The sequence below is a fragment of the Gobius niger genome (genome assembly GCF_951799975.1).
Source record: "Gobius niger genome assembly, chromosome: 1".
Classification (NCBI taxonomy): domain Eukaryota; kingdom Metazoa; phylum Chordata; class Actinopteri; order Gobiiformes; family Gobiidae; genus Gobius; species Gobius niger.
In genome coordinates, this window is record NC_136852.1 from 16,755,448 (window position 1) to 16,782,879 (window position 27,432).

A 27,432-nucleotide genomic window follows, 5' to 3' on the forward strand; every position below is an offset into this window, starting at 1 on the left:
TATTCATTGTAGGCCATTTAAATGAATCAAATAAGGTAGGCATAAAAAAAAGCAATTGTATTGAAAAGATATTTATTGCAGCCTTGTACTGTAGACTGTACAGAACAGAATGCTCAGAGCAAAGTACAAATATGTAATTCTGAAACATCTCTTGAAGCTTCCATATTTGCACTGCATAATTCATATTTAAAAGTTAAGGGTATTACTGAGCCGGGTTCACCAACCAATAACGGAGGAAAAGTAAGCAGAAGTTATTTCCAGTACAAGATTCAAGAACTGTATCTGCAATAGCTGTAAATGGGAAAACAAAACCATTTGTTTGCTTATTTTAGACTTGTTAGACTTGTCAACTGAAGTCATATAGAGCTAATGTATCCATTTTAAAACATCTGTGACTAGCGTTGTGTGATATAATGACTGAGAATGACACTCAAAAGGTCTGTAATAGTAAACTGAATCTAAAGTAATGTTGAATTTACAAATGTACACAGCAAAGATTGGACAAATCCTGTAGTAATCCATGCCTCACAGTCTGGTGTGAGTACAGAGAGTGTATGCTCCTTTGTAGAGTTCACCTCAGTGCCGATAGTAGGGGCTCCGGGACCGGGATCGGGACCGAGACCGGGATCTACTGAAACAAGCGCAAAATTGTTACGGAGATCTGACCCTTAAGCCTGACCAACAAGATGTAGCAAATCATGAAGCATCATCAGAGGAGCCACTTCAATTACAATCCTTATTCCTAGATGAAAAATCAGTTCCTACTGACGTGACCCCTTAGAGCAGATATGGGCAAAGTTTTTGACGCGAGGACCACATTGGGTTTTTGAACTTTCCACGAGGGCCAGACCAGTTACAAATTTGGTTGTTTCATTCAATTACAGTTCTCAAATAGACTGCAATCTCCATAAACACAGAAAAATAGCAACAAAATAGCAGCATTATCTACCTTAAAGTCACCTTTGGTGTTTTTCCCCCTTATGCATATCAGGCTTGGTCATGTTTTGAGAGCCGGATTGAAGGGCTCGTCTGGCCACATCTGGCCACCGAGAATGAAGTAAATGTAAAATTGTCCCATGTAAAGCGCTTTGTGACCAGGTCTGTGAAAGGTGCTATACAAATAAAGTCCTTCCTTCCCAAAAGCTGCTGATATGTTAGATATGTTTTTATTTGAACAATAGAGCCTTCTGAAGATAATAAACAATAAAATCCAGCAGGATTCTTGTGGGTTTCACATACCTTCTGTGCGAGTTGTGTTCACGGCCTGAGGAACCTAAAGACACAAGAAACATTGTCAAAACAATGTGCATACCACAGAATTTAATTGCGAATAAATCTGCCAAAGTACTGAGCACAAAAAATGTATATAGTAAAAGTAAATAAACCCTGACTTAAAGGAACAGGCCACCGTTTTTCCACACTGACATATGTTCTTACCTGAGCTTAGACGAGTTGATACATATCTGTCTGGTCTTTGTGCGTGCCCGTGAAAGAGCGTGGTCGCACATTGGGAGAGGCCAAATGCTAACAACATCTGTGGTCGTTGTGCCTGACTGAGCACACGCACAAAGACCAGACAGGTACACATCAACTCATCTAAGCTCAGGTCAGAACATATCTCAGTATGGAAAAACGGTGGCCTGTTCCTTTAAACGCCAGAGAACAGAGTTCCTCTTACTGTATTTGGATGGAGAAGGTGAGTGACTCTGTCGGCCATACTGTCGTTCCCATTCATCCCGCTCTTTCTCACGACGCTCTCGCTCTCTAGATACAGACACTAGGTCAGAAAAGTGTAACTTAAAGAAAAAATAACATAAGTGAACAAACTCTTACTTTATGCGTATTTTTCGGGCCATGGCCCGTAGCTCTCCCTCTCGCTCCTGGACAATAAAAAACCTTAAGCTAAAGAAAGCTGTTATAATTAAACGTTGAATGAGTGAACTGAATTTTACTGACCTGTCTCTTGTTCTCCTGCTGTTGGATCTTGACTTGAGCAGCTTTCTTATCTGCTTTAGCTGTGAAAAGAGCACAAGGTTATTGTTCATTCACCCATCACTCAATCCTTTTGATGGGAGCCATTCATTTTTCCAAGTCCGACTTCGTGTAGGCTCTAAACCGTTTTCAAAAGTTGGACATTTTTGATGTTGCTTTAGCAAAAAAGCAGAAAACCTTTGAATACTTTTTCAAAAGAGTTCAATGTTAGAGCAAATGTCTACTGGGAACAAATTGTGTAAATTCTGTACTTAGCAGGTGCATCATTAAAGTAAGGATGCAGCTCAATGTTAAGAGAGCGTGTGTGTCCGCACGGTGAGAGCGGGCGGGCGCACGTGCCGACTGTGTTGGTCATGTTTCAGAAGCATGGTGAGGCAAGCACTTTGATACCGGCGCTACACAGAGAACATCGCTATTCACTCTTTCTTTCAGGACAGCATTTCACTAACAGTAGATAAATAAGCAGTTTGGTTCCTGTTACCTGATGTTCCTGATGTTTATGAACAGCAAGGGAGGAGAAGAGGACACTGAGCTGCTGCTCGAGCACATAACCTGTCCCACACCGCAGCCCATGTGTGCGGCGCTGCAGTCACACTCAGTGCTGCTACTGCTGCTGCTGCTGCTGCTGAATGCACTGCGCAGAGTGCACTCTGACCGAGGCTTAAATATTATTATTATATTTATTTACGTCGAGTTTGTCTCGGGCTGACAATTTGAGTTAATTGCTCAGGCTCGGGTCGGGAAAGGCTTTATGGATTTTTTGGGCCCAATCTAAGCTCTAGTGTGAATGCAAATTCATCATAGTAAAGGCAGCTGAAACTAGAGCAGCCCTCAGTCGACCCACAAAGCGCTCCAACATGTGTGAAAAGGCCCTTATTTTCACAGAAGTGTTTTACGTAGTGGTACTTACACTGCTTGTTAAGCGCCTTCTGCATTCGCAATTTTAGCCGCTCCTGTGGAGTCATTTTTGCCTGAGAGGAATAAATGAATGTTAGAAGTGTTTCCAGAGTTGGTTAGCTGATGTGTATTTTAAATTATTTTAAATATACTTATTTTAATGGTTATTGTGCATGGACACAACTAGAACAAATATTTAAAATGTCAATAGGAAATCTTTATATGTATAATCATGCAAGTGTGCAGACATTTGGTTAAGTGGCTCCTGTGTCGACTGCGTACCTGCTGCTTATGCATCACAGTAAACAAAGAAAATCCATAACATTCATATTAAACTACATAAACCCACAATGTAAAACATGTAATCTGAGACAAAAAACAAACAAATCAATGAAGAAAATTTGACCAATTTATGGAAGCTGTAAAAAAAAAAAAAGGGACTTTGCGCCTGATTTTAAATCTAGTTCTTTAAGTCACAGATTAGCTGGCAAGTGACAAATGGTTAAAAGTAAACTCAGCAAAGTAATTAACTGAATTCAGTGTTAAGAAGTTCTTTGTACAAATTTCTCCAATGTATACTGTACACACCCTTAATCCAAATTAAGTCACCTGACCGTATCTTAGCACAACTACACTACAGAAGCTTTGCCTGCTGACTGTCCACACTGATGTATCAAAAATATTTCATTCTTTGTGGACATCAGCTTCTACATCCAGCCTGGTAGACAATCATGAGTCAGGGCGCAGACTTTAGCAAGAAACCCAGGTAAATTAAATTCTTACTGACTTTGGCAGCTCCCGTCTCTTTACCACCCACAGTATCAGGCCTGAAAGAACAGGATGAAAGACACTCATTTCAATACGTCTTCTGTCTATGGCTTTGATTCACACTTCAGTGCCATTGCACTTAACTACTCACTTTCTTAGCTTGTCATAGACAGTTGTGGCGGAGTGCTGTGCCCCTCTGTGAGGAGGAGAGGGGCTGTAGGTGGGGTGACTGGGAGACTCAGACGGACTGTTTCCTCTGCTGCCGCGACCGCCTCGCCGTGAACTGCCGCCATGTCTAGAGTCAGAACGTGATCTGTAAAAAACAGCACACGTTTTTTGTTTACAGAGGGGGTGTTATACTTTTTGCAGGTATTTGTTGGTAATCTCAAACACATCTTTGTTGTTTAGAAAATGAAATATTGATCTAAAACAGCTGAAACGTATAATGTATAACAGTATAAGCTAGTAATTTTCCTTCAGACATTATTATTATGCAATTTATCTTAGAATCACATTGCGATATCTAAAATCCAGCAGCACCTTGAACGTCGATGTGACGAGTGTCGTCTCCTGTCTCTGTCATTAGATCGAGATCTTGTCCGGTCGCGTCTCCTCCAGGATCCAGAGACCCTGCTGCGGGAGTGGGATCTGGAACGCCGCCTTGAGCGAGAGTATGAGCGAGAACGCCGTCGTTCTCGGCCTCTGTCTCTGCGCTCTCGACGTGAGCGTGACGAGGAGCGAGAAGAAGAGCTCGAGGAAGAATCAGAGGAGGAAGGGGAGCCAGTGGAGGATGAGCGCCGTCTCCTGCACAAATACAGAGGTTTGTTTATAAACGGCAACATGCCCCGCACTGAGCCTATCTTTGAATAAGTTTCTTTAGTTTCTTGTGTTCACTCCTGTGTCCTTGGTTCACTACGCTAATGAATTCCGACAATAAAACAATAAGTAAATGAAGCTTTCCTTTTAGTTATGATTGTCCTCTGTAAATACAATGTGAACTAACATAAAAATAGGGTTCTATATCTTAAACATGCAACTCTAAGAGCTTTACAGTATAAACACCACCTACCACTTTAAACTAAAGTTTTGCAGTGACTTGTCAAAGACAAGTTATTAAATTAAAAGCCATAAAGAGGGAAAGTTACCGACCGGGAGCCCCTGCTATGACCTGCGGGGTGCTGGAAGTTGGAAGCGTTTTGGCCCGAGTGAGGAGCAGCTGGCTGTGCCGCCGCCGCTGCCGCCACCGCCGCCGCTGCTGCTGCCGCTGCTACAGCTTCATCGTCGCTGCCTCCAAAACTCGTGATGAAGGTAATTTTCTCAGGTCCCGGAGTCCGGGACCGAGATCGAGACTCTGAACTAGATTCAGACTCTGGTCTGAGAGATTGAGCAAAGAAAATGTAAGAACCATAAATACGATTTTAACAAAGAAGTGAGTTTAGCTCACCGTTTGTAAGGATCATAAGTAGGACTGTCTCTTCTGGCATAGCTATAACGAAACACCCAACAAACAATGTTACCGCCGTTTTGTGGGGGCTCAGTAATGTGTTTCATTTTACCTGGGTGGGCTGATCTGTCTGCCTTTTAGTCTCTTTTCTCTGAATTCTCTCCTTTGACGACGGGAACGCCGACCCTAAAAATGTAATAAATTAAAAAAAGACTTGCTAAAGAAAACATGGAAACATTATTATACTAGTATTAAACTTTTTAATGTTTCGTACAGAGTACATCGCTTTCTCTGCCTCCAGGGCTTTAGCATGTTTGATGGCTTCAACCTCCTCCTTGTCTTTCTTCAACATTCTAGTAAACAAAATAACACTGTTAAATGCACAAATAAAGAGAAAAGCCAATGTTTAGATCAGGTATATGACAAGCAGCAATAAAGAATTTTGTTAAACAAGAGTGAGTTTATATATGTATGTATTTTAACATGTCCAAGTACAATAGGATTTGGATGCATATTTAAAAAATATACAAAAACAGCACTCGTTTTTAACTCTGGTGTGGAAGTTAGTAATCTGATTATAAACCAATACCTGACAAAATCTCCTTCAGCCATTCCATATGGAGTCGCAATTTTGTTAAGGTCCAAAAGCTGTTCTTGGTTCAGTTCATCAACATCTACCTCCACATCTGTACATTAAGAATACACAAACGTTTAGCACATAACCAGCTGCCATCACTCTTGATTTTTGCATTGCATTTTAATAAGTCAATCTAAAATTAGATATTTATTTGAATACCTATATCAGGGATTCCTTCATCTTCTTCTGATTCACTATTTTCTGAGTCATCTTCATCTTTGTCTGGCTGGGGCTCTGGTTGAGTCACAGTACTGTCCTCATAAATGTAGCCAATACTCGCCTTCTTCTCAGCAAGTCTGCTCAAAGAGGTGAACAGTTTAAACAACACATTTGATTAAAAACTATATCTAGGGACTCTTTTAACATACTTCTTCTTCTCATCCTCATTTGGCTTCTGTAGTCCGCCGTAAAGTTCATCAAGGTAAATCTGGTATAAACATTGCTCTTCAGAAACTGTAGAGAATGGATAAATATTGAATATAAAAAAGAGATGTATCAATTCACAGCATTCAAAATGTATGATGATTTTCCCTTAGTGTTGAATACTCACTGTTGGCAAAGTCATTTTGCACTAAACCTCTATATCTTTCATAATTGCACTTCCTCTCTTCCATTTCTTGCTCTGGTGTTCTGTCAGTCAAACGGAAATTTAGAACATAATTGTTCATTAAGTTAAATATAATCTCCTTCACACTCAAAAACACAAAAGAAACACGGTTAAAAGACTCACATGTCATCAACAATGGAAGGATTGTAAACTGGGATGTAGTCCAGATGAGCCCTCACATCAAACCTGTCAATCATGTTACTGGTGTCTCCTTGCCATGGCATCCTTTCGAAGAGGAAAAAACAGATGTATTGATCCAACTGAGTATCAATAGGAAATATGATCGTTGTGATATTTCTTACATGTTGACAGGGCTTTCAGCTGCAAGAGCCACTGCAGGATCAAGGTGAATCTTGTACGCCCTGCCATGGACCTGAAGGAACTGGGCTGGATCCTTTTTCTGTGAGTAAAGACAACAGTAAGCCTTAATGTATAATATAATGCATCGTTTCAAGATTTGCGCTGAAGGTTAAACTGACGATCTTTTCGTAGTATTCACGCCGTCGTTCCCCTCTGCGCTTGTAGTCAACCATCATCCCACGAAGCTTGCGCTCATGTTTGCGGGCCTCCTGCCACATGACGGCTCCGCTGGGGGTGGGGGCGCGGCGGGGCACGGCTGCTGTATGGGACAAGATATATAAACATGCAACATTTTACCAGATGCTAAACACACAGAGGCACGTAAATGAAGTAAGACGTTAGAGCCCGTTGTAATTATTAACGTGGGTTACAATGAGGAGAGTGTGTTCATATGTCAGGTTTACGTCAGTTGCACAATTCAAGTATCTGCCAAATGAGACAGAGCTCATATGTTGGCCTCAATAAAAAGTTGCTGTTGAATTATGGCCTGTGATGCAGAAATGCTAATCACAAGAAGCCGTTTGTGTAACGTAGCCCGTTTTCAACATCCTGCGTTAGCTACTTTCCCTTCAATCACGTAACTGAGCAACTGACAGTAAAACTGCGCCGCTGACATCCTCGCTCCCTTGCTGCGTAAAGAAATACGATTTGTTAGAGCATGTTGCTCAGCCTTTAGCTTAGCATGTTAGCATAATAGTGCTAATGCACAGGTGGTAACAAAATTCATAGCATTTGACGTAAGCTAAATGAAAAAACAATACCATCCGGTAATTGGAATGAATGAACATATCTATTTTATATTACGTACCTGCTTTTTGGTGGCCTTAAAGAGATAATGGGTGTTCAACCTTCAGCCAAACACAGTGGCTCTGCTGCGGGGACGTTCGCCTCTGGCTCCACTGTTCAGCCCCGTTGCATTGAGCGGAATCTGCCGCTAGAGGGCGCACCACTTCAACTAAAGCAGAGGTCTGAACTAGAAAACTTCCTTTCTATAATAGCTGGCTTAACTTTTGTGGTCCTACAGCCAACAGTGAATCATTAAATACATGTATAACAAGAATGTGCATGAGGTCGACTCCACTGACGACAAGATTCATTCATTGTTTTCATGCACTTCCTGTTACTGTTTTTGCAGGGCAAAGGTTACATTGTCACGATCATTTACTGTCTGGGTTTGAGTGACCTTCTATTGAGCTCATTTTCGGTTGACATAATTTACTGCATGCCTCTTTAAAATGAAAGTTGACTGCCTTCCCTAAACACTCAAGTTCCCTCTATTTGTAAAAAAATATATATATATATACATCACAAATCTACAAAAGAAAGAAGGCCTGTTAAACTTTAAAGCCCAGGCTTCAGTAAAAATACTATTTATGAGATTTTAATGTTTTATCCCCCAAAGTGGATAAAAATACACAGTAGCTTACAACCTGTATATTTGTTAAATGTACTTTTATTACAAACCACATGTGCTTGTTGTAATACAATACTTTTAGACCAAACCATAGTACAAAAGGGACATCAATATTTACATAATATTTATATACAAAAACATCTTCACACATCATACACCTTTAACAACTGTAGTATTACAGAAACATTACAGGCAACAGTGTATAGTTAAAAAGCTGTTTTCAAAAGGCTGACTCGCCCAGTGAATGTGACCTCTTTTAACCAATTCAGATTATAATTTCAGTCACCTTTTAAATTCTCCGTACATTCACAAAACACATTTTCAGTCCTTCCACAATGACCCACAGTTTCCAACAAATAGGCAACATAAGTTTATTATTAAATAAGTATTTGTTTAGTCAAGCCTGGAGACTTCCAGTGGCATTATGGGCTGGCCATCCCAGTCCCTTATCAGTGTGAGGCACTCAGTGGCATAACAGACAGCCTCCAGAATGAAACAGTCTCTAATGAAACTGGCCTTGTGTAGTCCTTCACAGTCACCACACAGTAAGACGTTGACCTCTTTAGCAGCATTGAGCTCTTCCAAAATGTGCACATACGGTTCATAAGGTTATCCCATTACATTTACTGCAATAGTGACGCTGAGCTCCTGGGTCAGACCTCCAGCTCTTGATTATCTGTGTAATGGATTCGGTTCAGTTTCTCTCGCTCCTGATTTGAAATGTCCAGTTTGTGTGAGTGGAGAGGCTTAAGTGCCGGGGATGGGTGTGAGGGAGCGGGCGAAGGCGGCAGCGTCAGTTCAATCTCCTCACAGCGGCGAGAGACAGCTGTGGGGACAGGAGCGTTGGTCAGAGGGGCTGTAGGAGGGAGGAGTGGTACGGGACGGTCCACGTTTCTTATCAACCTCTGGTTGTTGATGCCCCCTTGGGGTGGGTCGGCCTGCTGCTTTTTCCTCTTCTGATGGACATGTGAAGCGATGAAAGCACAGGCAGCACATCCGCAGACAGTGACCAAGGCTAAGATACCGACGAGCACCATGTAGAAGCTCAGAGCGCTGTGCGTTGTGTCGGACATGGCGTCTGCACATGGGATAAACATAAAAAATTAGAAAACCTTCCCGAGGAAAACTTGAATGCAAACATGTAGCACTCTTACCAGGACAGTGCAAGCCAATGCAGGGGTTTTTCAGGGTCATACATTCATTTCCGTAGAAACCTTCGGGACAGGCGCACATGTACTTGCCTTCAGAGCTGTGGCAGGGCACCCCTTGTTGGCAGGGATTTGGGTTGCATGGATCAAGTGCAATCTACAGTGAAGAAAATAAATAGGCAATATTCCTTCAGCAATTTTGACTTATTGTTTGAGGACCATCGGTACTCACCTCACACAAGGTTCCTGCATATCCGGCGGGGCAGGTGCAAATTGGAGTCCGTTTATCCTGAGCAACGCACTGTCCACCGTTTAGACAAGGGGAGCTCTCGCATGGAATTTGCCCGTCTTGGCAGTGTTTCCCGGAAAAACCAAGTGGGCATCGACATCTGGACCCTGACGCATGATCCTAAGGGCAAAAAGAAAAGTCACTCTAATGCAGTCGATACAGTTTGTTCTCCTATGTGTGGTTTGTAAGGCTGCATCATTCCAAAAAGAGGCAGTAAGAATCACTAAAGCAGGCGATTATGCTATTTTTGTCAAGCTAAATACTATTGAAAATGCATGACCTTGTTGACCTTAGTACGGTAGTAATGGTGCACACGGTGCATAATAACCCTCTTCCTCCTTACATCCATTAAAGTCAGTATAGCCTCATTAAAAAAAAAGGTGGAAGCTCAATTAAAACAAAGCTAATTTATTATTATTCAAATGTATAGCGCTCAGGATAACTAAAGTATGCACTTCATTAAAAGACCTATATCCATAATGACAATATAGAATTGAAAAAACAAACTAAGGTAATTTTGCATTGGAATTTTGTGCTCTTTGTCTCGTGGAAGTATGTAAACACGGTCAGGCACAATAAGTCTTAACTTCAGCCTAAACCCTTTCGGTCATATTCGTGGAATAATAGGTCAGTGGTTCCAAATTGTATTTTATGACAGAGACTTCGAGGTATAGGTGGGTGATTTGGGGGGTCGCAGCTTGAAAAGTGATCTAGGTAATACTAATCAACAAAAAATCTGTCTCCAAAAAGATTGATTTTGTTTAAAACCTGCAAACAGCTGCAAACAGGGAAGTTAAGGCCTCTACAAACATGTTCTCAAATGCACGTGATTCTTGTTTAGTAGTTTATCTTTAAGTCCTCTCTCCATTGTTAATGCTCCAGAGGTTATTCAAATGTGCACTGAACTGAAACTTTATTTTAATACATAAACACAAAATCGTGCTGCCTTAGAGCCAATGTGTTAATGATGAGAATTATACCTCACAAAGGCCGCCATTCAAACACAAGTCTTGACAACTGCTGTTCCCTGGAAGTCAAACAGTAAAATATCATTCAGGGTTTATGTATCCAAAACAACAAGATAAAAAGCCATATCTCAACGCTTAAACTCACTTATGTCACAGTTAGGCCCTGTCCATCCAGGAAGACAGTCACACAAATACCCGCCAATCAGGTTGCGGCAGGAGCGGGCATGGACACAGACACTGAGCTCACATTCATTAGTGTCTAAAACAAGAGGAAACACATATTTTATTCTTCAGGTGCCTTTGAAAATGTGAATCAAAGTTATCTGCAAGCAAAGTGTGCAGCTTCCATTTTGTAGAATTATGTAGATGAGAAATCGTCAAATAAGATCACATGATTTCCCCGACGATTGCAACATTAATTTGCAATCAGGAAGCTGTAATTAAATCATTATAACAAACGAGCGAGTGTTATTATCTAGTGTGCTGCAGGAATCCCAGCAGATAATATGGAGTCATCTTTTTGGGTGTAGAGTTTGTGTTGACTGGCACTGGCGATCGCACTCTTAAATCAGTTTGTGTAGTACCGGGGGCTGCTGACCTGTGATGTGGAACTATACAGAGGCTGACCAAGTGTCAAAGTGACGTATGGCTGCGACAAGCTGCAGTTGGAGTGAGCTGTCACGCTGAAATATGTTTTTGCGTCTTCCTTCATTCCCCTTCAGCCTCTGTATGCCTTCAGACACTGTGTGGGCATTAAAGACTTGATACAGTGAAGATTAGCTTTCCCCTGCACAACGTGCCCCCTGGGACCATATACTCATCCACATCAGTAAAGAGAAGCCCAAAGAGACAAGTCAAAGCACATGCGTTAAGAATCGACACGCCGTTGCCTATAGAAATATCCTCTCATGAGAATCAACCACTGTTGCTGTAGATCAGGGAGGAGAATTACTCTAGTCACTGACATGAAAATATAAATCAGAAACACAGTCTGTTCATGTCTATGGTCTATTAATTACATTAGTATTAAACCTGTCATCTTCTAAATCCAATCCAACTACATGCAAATAAAATAAGCTATGAAATGTTTGAATTAATATTAATATGAAGCAATATGACAAAAGTTTAAACTGTCTTTTTGTTTTTCTAAATGCCAACTTACTGTATTGTATCAACAGTATGAAGTAAGTGAGTCTATGAGTGAACAGGGACTGTCAAGTTCTTCTCACTGCCCACTGTGGCTAGCCCTATATGTTGTTTTAAATGAAATAAATGTCGGTCAAGGCTTATATGTGGGTGAAATTATACAATACAACAAAAACATGGTATAATCAGGATAGGAATACCAATAATAATCATCTTATTGTACGCAGGAACAGCTCTATTGTCGTGAGGGTAAAATGGTTGCCAGCCAGATAATGTACCAGTGTTTGGCTTGTGCTAATGTTCAGCCTGTATATACAAATCCCACTTCATATAGAACACTTTACAGACATGATATAGATTATACAAAATATTAAACAAGACATTTCCATTTAGAATAATACAAAATAACAATAGTCTATAATAAAAACAGTAAAACAATAAATGGAAATAAAATAGCCTATAATAAGAAATTAAATAAATGTATGAACCCCATTGTTGCATAAAAACCAAGCAATTTCAGAACTATGTCCTGTAAAATGGTGGTATTTATTTTGTATTTTACCTTTATTTAACCAGGAAAAGGAGGAAACCTAGGCCCCTGTAGACCCCCCTTGGCGAACCCGGGAAACCTTCTCCCCAACACTACATTAAATTACACTACAAGATATGGAGTAGTGAAAGTCTTGCCCCACTGACCGAGTTGGCAGGTCCGTCCGCTCCAGCCCGGGGGGCAAAGGCAGCGAAACCCTCCCGGAGTCTCTTCACACGTGGAGCCTCGTCCGCACGGGCCGCGGTCACACTGCCTCACCGCTGCAAACAGACGCACATGTCAACCGCCCAGCTGTGTAATGGGATTGTGCATGTGGGGAGGATATTGTAAATGGCCCATGTGTGTGTGAGTGTGTCGGAGATGGGACATTAGTATGCAATGCTTTATTCATTCCTCTTTTACTCTGGCTCCTGCGCTAACGCTGATAAATACAAGTGTCTGAACCATATATTTAACTTACTCCACGGCGGAAAATTGGTGTTTACAACCCAATAAATGGAAGCATGATGGGGGACATGAGAAGCATGGAGAAATAGGAAATAGCCTGTTTGTGTAGAAAATACAAAATACACAAGCCATCTCAGATAGAGCATGATATCTGTATGTATTCAGATGTAGTAACCATTTTGAAAAATGGCTCTCATAACACTATTATTTGTCTAACATTCCAGTAAGTCCATTTTCCATGCAGCCCCAGTTCACACAGCTCAACAATAACCGGACTGAACTAGAAATCATAACAAACTAAGTCTTTAATTAATATGTATTATATACCTAAATCCAGTCTGGAACAGTGCTGCATGTGTGTGTTGTGATTAAGCTCATTCCTTGCAACCCAAACAGCGTTCCCATGTATTCCCCAGAGAGGCCCACAACGTATACACAGACACAGATAGACAATCCGCCTCCAACGTTTAATCATACTGAGAAACAAATACCAACAGAGTCCATCCAAAGTAAATACAAGTGGCTTTTTCTATGTGGTGCGTGAGTGAAATACTTGTGGTCCATGATGAACACACCATGAAGGAGGAGGATATTGTTAAAATAGACACGACATGGGCCGTATCTCACAAATGGTCAATATTTCACAATGTAAAAGAATAAAACTATAAGTCATTAGTAATTTTATACAATGAAACAACTTTCTTTAAAGTCACACTGCGTAACATTTTGAATTATATTGTTGCCAGCAATAAAAAACCTGTTTCTAATGACCAGCTCGACACAGAAAATGCTATTTTTGCAACAATGGATTTGGATGAGGACCGCACCTATTTAAATCTCATTTTTGGCTCCCAGTAAAGTTACAGTCAGGTCTTAGGACACATGCTTGTTTGGTCATTATTTTAAGGGATTTTTCAACAATTAAAATATAATATGAATATGAATATATAAAATAAATGCTTGTATTATATTCCATTTATCGGGTGTAATGTTCATTCCAGGTTTAACCTCTTACCCCCCACCTTAACCGAGCACATTTTCTCCAGTTCGACTTTATCTAAAAACTTCAAAATGGCAACAAAAACGAGACATAAATGCTGATGAATGCGCAGCAAAGAAAAGCTTCAAAAGAGTGGCGAAAAGCAACAAAACAGGCAACTATAAAGTGGTGAAAAAGACACAGAAAAAGTGACAGTAACGCAAGGTCATGGCTTTCAAAATGAGGCATTACACTGGCCTCTAGTCTGTAGATTTGGGTAAAGCTGAACTGGAGACAATGTTAAGGTGGGGCTTAGGTGTTTATGCAATGTAACTAGGTCACAAGAACAGCTTAACACATCATAAAACTCAAAACATATATAAACCTGCCATGGACAGCTACTGTAGATGCAGACAATGGTATTTTTGCAATGAGTTTGGGAAAATTAAGTTCATATTGGGCTACCTGTATCAAAGCAAGGCAGCAACATCTCCATGGAGACGAACTGGTGAAGTCCCACGACCAGAATTGTTTTTTTCCACCAATAAAAACACCTATACTAAAATATATACTGATCTTTTTTTTCCTTTTGAATGTGAATGTGAAACGCAATAGCTGAATATTTCTTAGACTTAACTTAAAATTCAGTGTCTGACCGCTTGTGAAAAATTGCTGGCTTACGCATTACTAATTACAGCACTTTGTGTCATTTTTGTACGAGACTGCCTTCTGTTTTGGTGAGCGTAGGAAAGATGTTAAATAGCAATTATATTTCTGTAAAACAACATGCTTCCTCTCACAAACCACGATCAAAGCAATCAAATGCCCAGGAAAAAAACAAGCCCTGGTCACAAACACCGCCTGAAGCCATTCACTCGCTGTATCTGAATAAAAACGGCTGATTTTCTAATTAAAAGATGCTTTGTCTTGGTTTGACATCAACAAACCATGTTGCACTCACACAAAGGGGGCGTGACAAGCGTTTGATTACCGCTGATACTGTTTGTGTTGCAGCTAATGCAACTTCCTCCGACTAAATGATGTGAGGGAAAAACTGGCTTTGATCCAATAAGAGCTAATCAAGGCATCAGATAGCAGTGATGCCAGACTGATTGTTGAGTGTGTGTGTGAGTTCATTATTGTACGTGTGTGAGTGTCACCTTGTGCACACGTGAGTCCAGTCCAGCCGTCTGTGCAGGTGCAGCTGAAGCCTGTGGGGTTCTCCTCACAGGATGCCCCATTCAAGCACGGAGATGACAAACAGGCATGCTCCACTGAACAAAAGCATCAAGAGGGAAAGACTAATGAGCGGATTCTGGGACAGACTCGCGGATGAAGTTTTGCAGTTAAACTCACCATTTTCACAGTTGCGCCCTTTAAATCCCTCTTGACACTCGCACTGGTACTCGTTGGGCTCAGTGTTGGTGCAGGTACCTCCGTTCTTACAGGGCTGATGAGTGCCACAGTAGTTCAGATCTGTGTGACATACATGTGTTATACTTTGAAGGGACCAGTGTGAGCCTGTCCACTCACAGCTGACAGTGCTGCTTTGTCTTCTGGCTGATTACAGCTCTGCACTAATGATCTCGTCTGTGCCCACAGAGCCTTTGTCTCACCGCAGACTTTCTGAATGCACAGAAGCAGCTCAGGACCCCACCTATTCGAGAGCGCCCTGCCCCGCTCACATTCACCTTACCCAAGGCTATCGCCTTTCCTCTGCACAATGTGCGGTCCCATGGGCACTGCTTTTACTCACAGATTTCAGCTCCCATGCTGTGACAGAAATTGGAGGTGGGAGGTCCCACATAGAGATAATGTGAAGGAACTTCTCAACACTTGGTGGGAAAAAGAAAGAAGCCTAAAGCAAGATGAGTCTCATCTGAGACGGCTCAGACTAACCACACCTCCTGCACTAACACTGGTCATCAAACAACATGCCACACACATCTTTTATCTTTGTGGAGTCATATAATCCTGGTGAGATTAACTGCGAAGGCATAATAATTGTGTGCAGTATTTATAACAGTAAAACTGCTTAAGTGTGTACCTTTATCACAGAGCAGTCCTCCCCAGTTGACGTCACACACGCACTGCCAGGGCTCGGTGCAGCTCCCGTACATGCACCCGGGAAACGTGAGGCACTTGTCACAGAGCGCACCCATCCAGCCGTAATGACACCTGCAGCACAACAGGCTGTTTGAACAGATGGCCCTGTAACATCCGCCTCATGTGGTGATATTCAGGGCCATGTTTGATCAGACAGACTTTTATAATGGGTCCAATCAAAGTGGATATCACAGCACTCACTTGCATTCGCCGGGTTCGTTACAGAAACCGTGGATCTGGTTACACCCCTGCTTACACACAGCTGTGAACACAAATAAAAAGATATTTAAGACAAACTATGGACTGGCATTAAATCTGCAGTGGCTTTACAGAGCGTGGAAACCTGCAATTTAGAAAGGATCACACGATTTACAAAACACACTGTAAAATATCAATGAGCAGTGTACTAATAAGCTAGCATCATACACTGAGGAACCATCAGCTGCAAATTCTTTCAACAGTGTGTAAAATTTAATCATGAAAGTACATCAGAAAATATGCTGGAAATATTTGAGTAAAATCAGTTTCCTCGGGTGTAAACCAGCAGGGGGTAACAGAAAGACAGAAGCCAACTACACAGTTTCCTGCTTCTCAATTGAGCCAATCAGCGACCTGCTGCGGAGGAAGTCAGACAAGTGTGAGGGGCGAGGTGGGCAGGACGGCAGGATGTCCTAAAACTAGCTGTGTCCTTCGGGGGGTCCCATCATTTTCACTTTGACTTCCTCCTCTCACTTTAAACACAGCGACTGGTGGCGCTGGTCCAAGGTCACACACAAGTGGGTCATCCAGCTGACGAGCCACAGACATGAATAAGCCCTGTCTAAGGTCGAGCTCAGGGTTTACCAAAGAGCGAACGTGTGCATGGCCCCCAGAAAAATATCTGTCTTTTTAAAGTTATCAAATGGGGAAGTAACAATATCCATATCCAACAGTGTATTGCGTGTTGGTTGTGTACTTAACAGCCAGTGCATTTCTACCTTCTTTGCACTCAGGACCGGTCCAGCCCTCCATGCAGACCTTTGAACCATTGGGGTCGCATTTGAAGTGTCCGAAGAAGTCGTCCCGAGCTCGGCAGAACTTGTTGCAGTTAGGCCCGTAGTAGTTGGAGTCACAGCGGAAGCGCAGACGGTACTCCAGGCTGAGGGTGCGCCCGTGGTGACGGTAGGCCTGCCACTGCTCCCCCGGGTTCAGCATGGACGACAGCAGGATCCGCTCAATCAGCTGACCTGGAGGATTCAACCAAAAGGTACTACTATGAATATTATTTACAGACATTGCAAAGTTACTAAAGGCTTGACAGGCTTGATATAAGGTTATAAACTTTTATCAAAGTCTCTAGTGATGTGATGATGGTAGTAGACTCTGGCCGCTACACAGTACTAGTACTTCTCGATGACTGACTTCTGCTTTTGACACAGTGGATCACGGTATAATGAACAACCGGCTTCTAAACGAGATGGGACTATCTGGATCTGTCCTTCAGTGGTTCTCTTTCTATATTCATGACAGAACCTTTAACGTCGCTGTAAACAATGTACAGTCAGATGTGACCAATTTGTCCTGCGGAGTGCCACAAGGGTCAGTCTTGAGTCCTATTTTGTTTTTACTGTACTTTCTGCCACTTTATTTAAATTCTCAGTTCTTTCAAGGATGTATCATATCATTTCTATGGCGACGATGTCCAGTTGTTGATGCTGAGTTCCATCGTTTGTCACTGTTCTTGTGTGTCCTCCATCAAAGACTGGCTGGCCACTAACCACTTACAGATATATTCAAACAAGACTGAAACACTGATCTTTGCTCCAGACCTCTCTTGGCTCCTCTGTCAAATCCAGCCTCAGAAACCTGGGGCTTGTGTTTGACCTGGCCACGTCTTTGGAGATACACTCAAAACAGCTTGTGCAACTGCAAATTGTTAAAAATTCTGCTGCTAGACTTTTAAAAGGTCAAAGGTCTCATATCACTCCAGTCTTATCGGCTCTCCATTGGCTCCGTGTAAAATTTAGGATTGATTTTAAGGTTTAAGCGCTGACTTTCAGAGTCTTAACTCGCCCCACAGAACATCCAGGGCCTTTTGAGCCTGTACTCCTTTGGCCGCACTCATGTCCTCTGGCCAGAACCTGCTTGTAGTCCCTAAGACTCATTATAAGACCTGAAGGGACCTGTCATTTCAGTCGGTTGCCTCCAGACTATGGAACGTCCTGCCCCCGTGTCTGTGTCTGGCCGACTCTGTTGACTCTTTTAAAAAGGATCTGAAGACGTGTTTATTTAAGAAAGCTTTTGGTGGATGGGTTTTCACTAGTGTCACTTTAATTTTACATAATATATACATTTTATACCTATTCTCTTGTACAGCACTTTGTGATTTCATCTGTGAAAAGCGCTTAAGAAATAAACTTTACTTTCTTACTGTATGTACTTTGTGTATAACAAAAGTAGAACTATCTGGGTGCTGTCAAAGTATTACTATATTACACGGAGAATATCTATATTAATCTTGCCATCGAATGTTTTCGTTTGGTCCAAATGAGAATGAACGTTACTTTTTGTCATCTAAATGAGGCATGACTTGGAAGTGTGGAAGGATTTATTAAGTGTATGCACTACGTGATAAACTCATGGTGCAATAAATGATCCAGTAAAAAGTTTAATTTATGTTTTGAAAACTTTGTTGCTTAAACTAAAAAATATGATCAAACAAGTGCAATGGAGGGCAAAATTATGCAGGCAATTAGAGAAAACAGACTTTTACTTCATAGTCGATTTAGTCTGGCACAGAGCTGCTGCACTGTAGAATACTGAAGACATTTATTAGCAGTAGGACCATTATGTATAGGAAACTCCTCCCCAGGGGACATGAGAGGCCCGGGCCACCACTGATATGACCCTGCGGGGATTTCCCAGCGGCGCTCTCATTCCCAACGCAGTCCCTAATCCTCAGCAGAGCATTAAAACACACACGCAGCAATAAGAATGTGCAGCTCCATATAGGCTACTGTATGTGTGTTTAAGGCAAGGCAGTGGGAATGAAGGGGCAAGCTCGGGGGGCAAAGGCAGAGCTGCAGAGGCGAGGGCTGCAGTGTACTATACAAGAGGGTGGTGAAATAACTATTGAATAAATGTAACAATTTTTAAAACATCCAGGCAGCCCAGTCTGTCTAAAACAGCTTGATTCACTCAATTCAAACCTGATGTTTCCCCACAAATCGTGTAGCTTTTTCCCGACCATAAACTAATACTGTAAATGCTAAATAAAAATGGCAAAATGGCAAAACTATGACTAAAGCATGGCTGTTCAAGATAATATGCAAAAGTCATCAAAAGAGTCGAGGAATGTTAAAAAATGACAGATAACATCGAACACACTATAGCATCAAAGTGTGAACGTGGACTTGGGTATTTCATCTTTTAAATCTCCATTGTATTAACTATTTATTTGCACACTATATTGTTAACCTGTCCATCACGGCAATAGAGCACAAAGGAGGTTAACAATAAAGATTGTCCCCTACCTCTGAGTATTTGCACAGACTATAAAGCAGGACATGTGCTGAAATTGTAGGTTTGGTGCCATCACAGAGCAGAAATTTAATTAAACAGATCAAGGCGTCCTCAGGCAACAAACAGTGGACTGTGAACGCTTTCAGGAAATTTCTATTATTGTCCTATTTTAACCTTTTCTTGTTTCTTGTCTCCAAAATGCATGAGACTTGTCTGAATTTGTGTCTAAGTGCCACTGTAGAATCTTAAATCGGAGTTAGCAAAGGTCCGTTTGGAAAAGAGGGGGCACATAATTTAATGAAAAGCACTTCTGTCCCTCTGTTGATCCTGGGGGTGCATCGGTCATCCTTTGTATTGCAGCCAGTGGCGCAGGGAACATTTCATTCATTCATGCAATTCAATTCCAACAAATTCTGGAGGAAACAGAATTAACACGAGTTGTGAAAAAGTTGAAGTTGAAGGCTTCTACGATAATGATTGGAAAAAAACACATCAAAATCCTTGATGGACGTCATCAAGTGGCGTAGTCTGTAGGTTTTGCTGTGGTTTCCCAGTCTTTTCACATCATTGAAGATCTGTGGATGGACTTCGAGAGGGCAAGACAGCCCAGAAATCTCTACGTTCTGGAAGAGTTTTGTAAGGAACAATGGGCAAAAATCCCTCAAACAAGAATGAAAGATGCTGTGCTGACTAGAAAAGCTTTTAAAGTTGTGATACTTGCCATTTTGGGGGCTAAGAGGTTTTCATACTTCAACTTTTGCTGTGGCCTTTTTCCTTTTATGTTATTTTGAAAATAAAGCCTGTTCACTTATGATGAAATAATAACTTTGCAATGTAAGTGCTGCCTTAACAAAGACGGTGTGTGTGGGTTTGGGTGTGTGATGGACAGGGCCAAAGAGGAAGGGAGGCAGCCGCAGCCATTAGCGCTCATAACAGTTCCACCTGAGATGAGATCACTGCGCTCGGACACAAAGGAATGAAAATAGGCCATATGTATTGCTGCTGTGTGTGTGTGTGTCAGATATATGGCGTTAGCTCGGCTTCCACCTGCACACACTCCAAATATTCATTACTCCACCACAGCGCACTGTAGATTTCTTTTACTTTATGACACAGGTGAGTAAAAAGGCGATTTGCCTGCCACAAAGGAAGACAGGAGGAGAATGGAAATAACCAATTTGCAGACCGTCGGAGAATAGTGTCCCAAGTCAAGATTTTATGGCAAGTGATTAACCAACATGTCATTATAATGAGTGGGTATTACACGGAAGAGACAGGATTTCAAATTATACACACAGCAGCAATAGAGAGCGCAGTTACTTGTCAAGATTTTTTGCAAAGAAGGCTATATATTGAAATGGGCACTATTTTCTCCTTCTGTTGCTAACAGTGAACAGATGTCCCTTGATAATACGAAAACTATGAAAAGCATGACTATTTTAAACCTTGCAAGGTAAAAATCAATACACCAATGCATCCTCTATAGAAACTATACGAGTAGAGCGTCCCTTATTGATGCCTGGTGTTACTTTCCTGGATTGTTAGAATATAAAGGACTTGTTTTGACAGAGGCTCAAAGTGTAGCCTTGTCGGCCAAATGTCTGGCTAAGAGACAGGCTACATCACACTGTAGCATTTGTAAATTGGAATTCCTCTCTCGACAACGGGAGGTTGCAATCTTGTGACAATAAGTGTTTCGTCAATACAGCCACAACACAGCGGGCCGTCAGCAATAACCTCGGAGTGTTACACAAATATTTATGGTACATTTTGTTTCACACAATATACTACAGATACATAGTTGAAGTGCTGTAGTTTTATTATCGATTTTCTTCTTCCCCTGCTTATTACTTTGACAAATAACTTACGAGTGACTTTTCTGTTATGGCTCGATAGGTACAGTCAGAGAAAGGTTTACAAAGTCTGTATAGAACACCTATATAAAAGAAGGGTGCATAGAGAAAGAACAAGGGGGGAAATACTTTGAGATGTCACTACGCTAAATGATTTAAAGTAGAAATGTAACACTAGAATTTACTGCATGTACTAAGTAACTCACGTCCCTAGAGGCCATAAGCGCCACTGCAGGTGACGTAGAATGTTGCGTTTTTTTACTCATTAATTGTCCGTGAGCGTAAATACTACGCTGACAAAAAAGACAAAGGGAGAGAGGGATATTGTACGTCCAATTACACAACGGAGATAAGTTTTATCACTCAAACTTGGCTGTAAATACTGTTTAAGTCAGGCTAGCCCGCAGTTAGCTTTGCCCGTTAGCCTGTTAGCTTCTTCTTCGTGATTCCATTAGTGCGTATTGGGGCCTCCGACTCGGTGGCAGCGAAGTTGTAATTGTGGTTTTCTGGCCAGAGACACCAGGGGGAGATGAAAGACCCTCCAATCATCCCATCAACACTTGTATTACCCCCAGAGGGACTACGGAAAGGATTTATTAAGGTAAACAAGTTACTTAGTACTGCTTTAATTTGATCCCCCATTTGTTTTTGGGGCAAAAGATCCAGGAAAGATTTAAAGAAGTGTTTAACCTCTTGAACCGATCACATTTTCTCCAGTTCGACTTCCATCAAATCCAAAAGCTTCTCGACTGGAGAGCAACAGTGCAATGCTAAGACTTACTAACGTGATCGCAACATTTTTGTCACGTTTTCGCCACGTTTTTTGTCTCTTTTTTGTAGCATTTTCAACAGGCTTTTAGATTTGGGTAAAGTGGAGAAAATTAGCATGTTTCAGGTGGGAGTTAAGAGGTTAAAGTGGGTGTTCTTTTCGCTGTTTTGGCCTGTTCCCCCAAACCTTAAGTATTCCTGTAACCTGGGTCTTTTGAATTCAATTAACAATACTAGTTTCAGTGCTTCATCTTTTACAATGTTTTATGAGATTTTCATCACCAAACCTTACCAAATGTCAATAAGCGGTTTAGATTTTGTGCTTGTGAAGAAACAATACTTCAATTAAAACAAATCTTATTGAAGGTCAGTCTGTTCTGGTTAAAACTAAATGTCATGTCTATTCATTATTCCCAGGGACTGGCTCAGAGAGGGCCCGGGCGTTATGCTAATCCTCTGTGATGGACAGCCAGACTTTAAATTAAATTCAGACCGGTGCAGCGCTGATGCCAGTGTTTGGGATAAGCTGAGTGTCAGCTCCAGTGAGCAGCCTCACAGTCATTGCAGCCTGTCAGGAGCTCAGGTGCAGGCGGTATATAATGCAAACAAGTTGACACAAGGTGCTGCTGGAGGAAATATGAAGGAAGGACTGGTGTCTCGGGGTGGATGTAGAAGGCTCCCTGTCAAGCTGCCTGCAACAACCAATTATTTAGGTAGTCAGTAAGCCTAGAAAACAATCAGCAAACAAAGGTGTTAGAGAAGAGGGTGGACTTTTAGCGGGATATTTGCTATGGACTCGATCATTAAGGCAATTAAACTCCATATATTGTTTTATAAATGTTATTTGCCTTTGTAATTAGCAGCTTAATCCTCTGTTTTGTTGTTGTTGCCAAGTTGTTAATTAGTACCAAACAAACTGCTTTTTTTTTGGCAAATGTAAAACTCACCCACTCACAGCAATACGGCCAAGCGAATGGTTCGATTCACCAGTGGGTACGAGACCAAACATATATTCTCGAGCCTTTGGGGATGGATTTTTATGAAATACAAAAATCAAATCTTGTGAGAATCCACCTTGCAACACAGGGATATTTTCTTGTAAAGTTTTGGCTCTTGATGACAGAACCTTTTCTTTCAGCACATGGCCTATTTTAATGGACTGCACAAAGATAACAATAATCAGTTGAGTGAGAAAATTATTTGAATAACCAATGAATCATGGAAATCAGCTGCGCAGTGAAGGATGTTTTTGACAAACTTCAACCTCGCAAAATGTTGACATAAGTAGTTTCCAGCACTAAACCAGGACTAAAGATGGTTCAAAAAGGATCAAATGTCAAAGCTAGACTTAAAGGGACTATACGAAGTTTAAAAATGTTAAAACCAAGTATTTTCCTCCCCATACATGTTCCAGCCATGTCCTAATGTGTAGAATGAGCCCAGACCTGTTCACCACAACTGCTTCTAAAATCGTGCACTGTCGCTCAAAAAGGTGTTAATTCGGGTCCGAATTGCCGTCATGCACGAGCTTAGTATACAAGCTGCAGTCACACGTATGACCTGAGGTGGCAGTAATGAGTATAAATGGCAAACTTGCATCTAGCCCCTTTAAAGAAAAACTAAGTTTGCCATAATAAATCCTTTTCATAGTCCCTCTGGGGGTAATTGAAGTGTTAATGGGATGATTGGGGGGTCTTTCATCTCCCCCTGGTGTCACTGTCTAGAAAGCGACAATTGCAACTTCTTCCTAATAGAATCATAAAGAAGAAGCTAACAGGCTAACGGGCAAAGCTAACTGTGGGCTAGCACAACTTAAACAGTATTTACAACCAAGTGAACCAAAATTATCTCCATTGTGTAACTGGATGTGCAATATTCCTCTCTCCCTTTGTCTTTTCTGTCATTTACTCTCACGGCCAATTAATGTGGAAAAAAAAAAACGCAACATGCTACAACACCTGCAGTGGCGCTTACGGCCTCTCGGGGCATGAGTTACTTGTTCTGCTTTAAATCAAGACAAAGTCAGGTCTCAGTGTGAACTAAACCAGAACTAAGCCAGGACTTAACCTCAATTAAACTAGCTGTTGTTTGCAAGGGACCAAACGCGGATTAAAAAGAGAATAAAATGCAGACAAATATAGAGAAAAACTAAGCACGGCCTTAACTTGAACAAAACAATCTCAAATATGCCTCCACTACAATAGAGGCACTGTGCGGGTCTTTGTCAAATGAAAGAAATTCTGATTTTTTTTTAACTCGCAGTAGTCAACATTATTATTCATGTATTCTATTTCTTTTTGAGGAGACTTCCATTTCCGATAAGACGACTGCGCCGGGATCAAACGGTGACAGTGACATTAACGGGACGGGGAAAGACATGCTCTCGCTCCGTCGGCACTTTTTATAGCGCGAGGCTCACGTCGTCGGTCACAGAGATTTAGCCGATCAGGACCAGAAACAACAAGGAGACAAGCAGGAAATTAAAGGGCCTGGCATAAGGACCCCATGGACTCGCAAGATCACAGCAATGAAGGCGCGGAGAGATTCACAGGGTTTAACCGACAAGGAAAAATGTGTGGAACGAGGATAATGGTGATGTTATTGCAACGTTTTCACTGAAATAAATGAAGCACATGCTCTGTCCTTTATTTACCAGATTCTGTTGATTCTGACGTGTCGTTGTCAAAGTCCAGTGCCTCCAAGACCAGGGAAAAAGATTTCTGTGGGAAAAGAAAGACACAAAAAAAAGCAAATGTCAAAAAAACTGTGTATTTCTGCTGATCTAATGAGTTTGAAAACACAAATGCTCTTATTGAATGTTTGTTGATGCAGAGTTAATTATGTTTAGCCAAATAACAAACTGTACCACATTTATTTTGGAGGCTCATTTTAGAGCTTTGGTTCAGGACCCAAAAGTGGAGCCATTTTTAGCTGCAAGCCTTGCCGAGGGAACATTTCTTTCAGTATTTATCCACTGAAAAGTATGTAGACGCTCGGGTCAGGGTCGGTCACAATAACTCTCATTTTGATTATGATTTCTCATTGGGGTCATTGCTTGTCATCCATTGGTGATGATGGGTCCCAATGTCACACTAGTTGTAACCCCCTGATTAGAGCATACGGAGAATTGCAAAAGTGTCACATTTTTAAAAAGTCGAGGAGGAAAACGCTGAAAGAATACTGCTAAAATAACACAAGAATCAAATGCATTTTAGAACATGCTTGTGGGGGTTTAAACTACTTCCTGTCCACATTTAACACAATTATTTTAACGTACATAGAAAACAAACTAAAAAGAATCAATTTGCTGACTTCCTGGGCTAATGACTGTTTCCTGTCTGTGTTCTATTCCTATGGACAGCTAGCTGAGTCATGTTGAAATAAATAAATATTGTATATGTTGTTGTTGTTTGTTTGTGGCTGCAGCTGTTGAATAATTACTTAGTACATGTTAAAAACTTCACACAGGATGTAAATACTTCACCGGAGGATACGTCTGTATTCATAACTGTAAGTGAAGCTAAAAGTTTATAACATTAAAAAAGAACTCCCTCAGAAAAATACAGTACTGTCGCAGGTAAAACCCAAGGCGTTGCTCTGAACGGTCACATTTATTTTGCTCGACCTCTAGATTATCGGGCTCAAAACATCCTCTGCTTAGAGAGTCTGCGCTGCTGCCCTCGGGTCGAAGGTACAGGTGCCCAGCCCTGTCTAAAAACAAGACCAGGCAGTCATTTGTGCCACAAGTCATTTTACAATTAAACAAACAAAGATGATGTAAAGATGATGAAGTACCAAATTGTGGTGTGTTTTTTTTAGTTTTTAAAACAGTACTAAGTAACTTGTGCACTCTAGCGGCCATAAGCGCCACTGCAGGTGTCGTAGCATGTTGCATAATTTTAGCTCATTAATTGTTTGTGAGAGTAAATACTACGCTGACAAAAATGACAAGGGGAGAGAGCTATATTGTAAATCCAATTACACAACGGAGATACATTTTTTTCACTCAAACTTGGCTGTGAACACTGTTTAAGTGGCGCTAGCCCGCAGTTAGCTTTGCCCATTAGCCTGTTAGCGTCTTCTTCGGGATTCCATTAGTGTGTATTGGTGGCTCCGACGCGGTGGCAGTCAAGTTGCAATGGTGGTTTTCTGGCCAGAGACACCAGGGGGAGATGAAAGACCCTCCAATCATCCCATCAACACTTGTATTAACCCCAGAGGGACTACGGAAAGGATTTATCAAGGTAAACAAGTTACTTAGTACTGCTTTAATATTCTGTTCTGCTGCTAACCAATGTTAAATAGCTCCACAAACTGAAACAATCTTTATGAATCAGACTCATCTTGACGTTCCTTTTAAGTTTTCTTCTGTTTTTCTTACATCTTTTATTTTCCGTTTACGTTAAACTGTTGACAGGAAACCGATCGCATTCATTTTTGATTTGTTTGCGAGTAAGCTTGCACTCCTACACTACACTGCGGGTCCAATTTTGCACAGCAGCCTGAAGCAAAACAAAATACAAGTGCTTCACAGCCCAGACAAACCGAGGCTCTAGAGGACTCTGTGTCGAGAAATATCAATTACAAGAAATGAAGAAATGCAAAATGTAATAAATATATTAACTGTAAAATCACCAGGAATGATTGCGAACTGTTTAAGGTATCCTAGAATCCCCTCGTCTATGTCTGTGAATGTATAACTATTTGTTGAGGATCAGGCCATGAAATATATTATTACCTATGAATTCTACCAAAGTTACAAACCAACACTCTAGTTCCTGTTTAAATGTCTGATACAAACGTTTAGGAGGAAGTTGCATTTGTGGTGGGCCTCGTTTCTATCGGAGGACTTCAAGGAAAGAAGGTTGGGAACCACCGCTTTTGGTGAGAACATGCACGGACAGATTAAGTTACAGCCGCACACAAAAGTAGCAGAACAATGTGTATAATTAAAGGAAGTCTATTGACCTCAGTAATGCTCGCAGCGAAGCTAACCTCAATCACATCGCCCAACAGTAAAGTAAACTCTCCTCCTACAATAGGGAAGGTGATCTTAGTTGTTAAAAAGGCCGCTGACATAACTCACCTCGGAACACAAGTATAAAGTTTCATTTCTGCTTTCGGTTGGAGACAGTAAATGGCTGATGTCACTTGACTGCAGTGACATGGGAATGAGGAATACACTGTGGGTAATGTTACAACTTTTGTCGCCCCGGAAGACACTCGTTCATTCATTCACTGTAATTCAGCCAGGATTTGATAGTCAAATCTGTAGCTTTTATATACTGAGTTCAGGTGACGTCTTTTAACCTCTTAACCCCCACCTTAACCAAAGCACATTTTCTCCAGTGCAATTTTACCCAAATCTAAAAGCTTTTCGCCAGCTTATTTGAAAGCTAAGACCTACAAAACTGATGGCAACTTTTTTGTTTGGTTTTTTGGTCCTGTTTTGGTCACTTTTTGGTTGCTCTTTCACGGCTTTCTTGTTGATTTTTTGTTGATTTTTATTCACTCTTTTGTCATGTTTTTGTCTCTTTGCTTTGTTGCTTTTCCAGCAT

At 41.3% G+C, this 27,432-nt stretch overlaps 2 protein-coding genes across 4 annotated transcripts in view; both read right to left on the reverse strand.

The window, feature by feature from the left end:
- Positions 1 to 82: 82 nt before the first annotated feature.
- Positions 83 to 7,626, reverse strand: clasrp (CLK4-associating serine/arginine rich protein). Of its 3 annotated transcripts, none has more exons than XM_079564061.1 (21): positions 7,514 to 7,626; positions 6,825 to 6,964; positions 6,648 to 6,745; positions 6,469 to 6,570; positions 6,289 to 6,368; positions 6,107 to 6,191; positions 5,898 to 6,034; positions 5,691 to 5,787; positions 5,376 to 5,454; positions 5,214 to 5,287; positions 5,102 to 5,143; positions 4,807 to 5,031; positions 4,198 to 4,461; positions 3,809 to 3,970; positions 3,677 to 3,716; positions 2,903 to 2,963; positions 1,957 to 2,015; positions 1,834 to 1,880; positions 1,679 to 1,764; positions 1,240 to 1,273; positions 83 to 628 (listed from the first exon to the last, which is right to left on the reverse strand). In XM_079564061.1, the coding sequence occupies exons 2-21, from the start codon at positions 6,921 to 6,923 to the stop codon at positions 577 to 579; spliced, it is 1,923 nt and encodes a 640-aa protein (XP_079420187.1). In that variant the 5' UTR covers positions 6,924 to 6,964; positions 7,514 to 7,626; the 3' UTR covers positions 83 to 576. The 3 variants fall into 3 exon arrangements, 2 of the variants coding, with proteins under 2 accessions (XP_079420187.1, XP_079420186.1); XM_079564060.1 differs by having other exon boundaries at positions 83 to 631; XR_013793270.1 differs by lacking the exons at positions 83 to 628; positions 1,240 to 1,273; positions 1,679 to 1,764 and having other exon boundaries at positions 1,829 to 1,880; positions 3,673 to 3,716.
- Positions 7,627 to 8,772: 1,146 nt separating this feature from the next.
- LOC306961048 (uncharacterized protein) overlaps positions 8,773 to 27,432 on the reverse strand; it is a gene marked incomplete at its 3' end in the record, with an annotated part of 39,640 nt that continues 20,980 nt past the window's right edge. Inside the window, exons 3-14 of the mRNA XM_079553656.1 lie at positions 24,528 to 24,594; positions 16,730 to 16,978; positions 15,954 to 16,014; positions 15,694 to 15,824; positions 15,003 to 15,122; positions 14,807 to 14,920; positions 12,367 to 12,480; positions 10,670 to 10,783; positions 10,537 to 10,583; positions 9,500 to 9,676; positions 9,274 to 9,424; positions 8,773 to 9,197 (exon numbers count right to left, since the gene is read on the reverse strand). Of these exons, the coding sequence (XP_079409782.1) occupies positions 8,773 to 9,197; positions 9,274 to 9,424; positions 9,500 to 9,676; positions 10,537 to 10,583; positions 10,670 to 10,783; positions 12,367 to 12,480; positions 14,807 to 14,920; positions 15,003 to 15,122; positions 15,694 to 15,824; positions 15,954 to 16,014; positions 16,730 to 16,978; positions 24,528 to 24,594 (1,770 nt within the window). The remainder of the gene's footprint in view (positions 9,198 to 9,273; positions 9,425 to 9,499; positions 9,677 to 10,536; positions 10,584 to 10,669; positions 10,784 to 12,366; positions 12,481 to 14,806; positions 14,921 to 15,002; positions 15,123 to 15,693; positions 15,825 to 15,953; positions 16,015 to 16,729; positions 16,979 to 24,527; positions 24,595 to 27,432) is intronic.

Coding starts and splice junctions, on each gene's coding strand:
- clasrp (XM_079564060.1), bottom strand. CDS start 6,923: ATGTGGCAGGAGGCCCGCAAACATGAGCGCAAGCTTCGTGGGATGATG. Junction 6,571..6,647: donor GCTGAAAGCCCTGTCAACAT/GTAAGAAATATC, acceptor CCTCTTCGAAAG/GATGCCATGGCAAGGAGACA. Junction 3,717..3,808: donor GTCTATGACAAGCTAAGAAA/GTGAGTAGTTAA, acceptor CTGTTCTTTCAG/GCCTGATACTGTGGGTGGTA.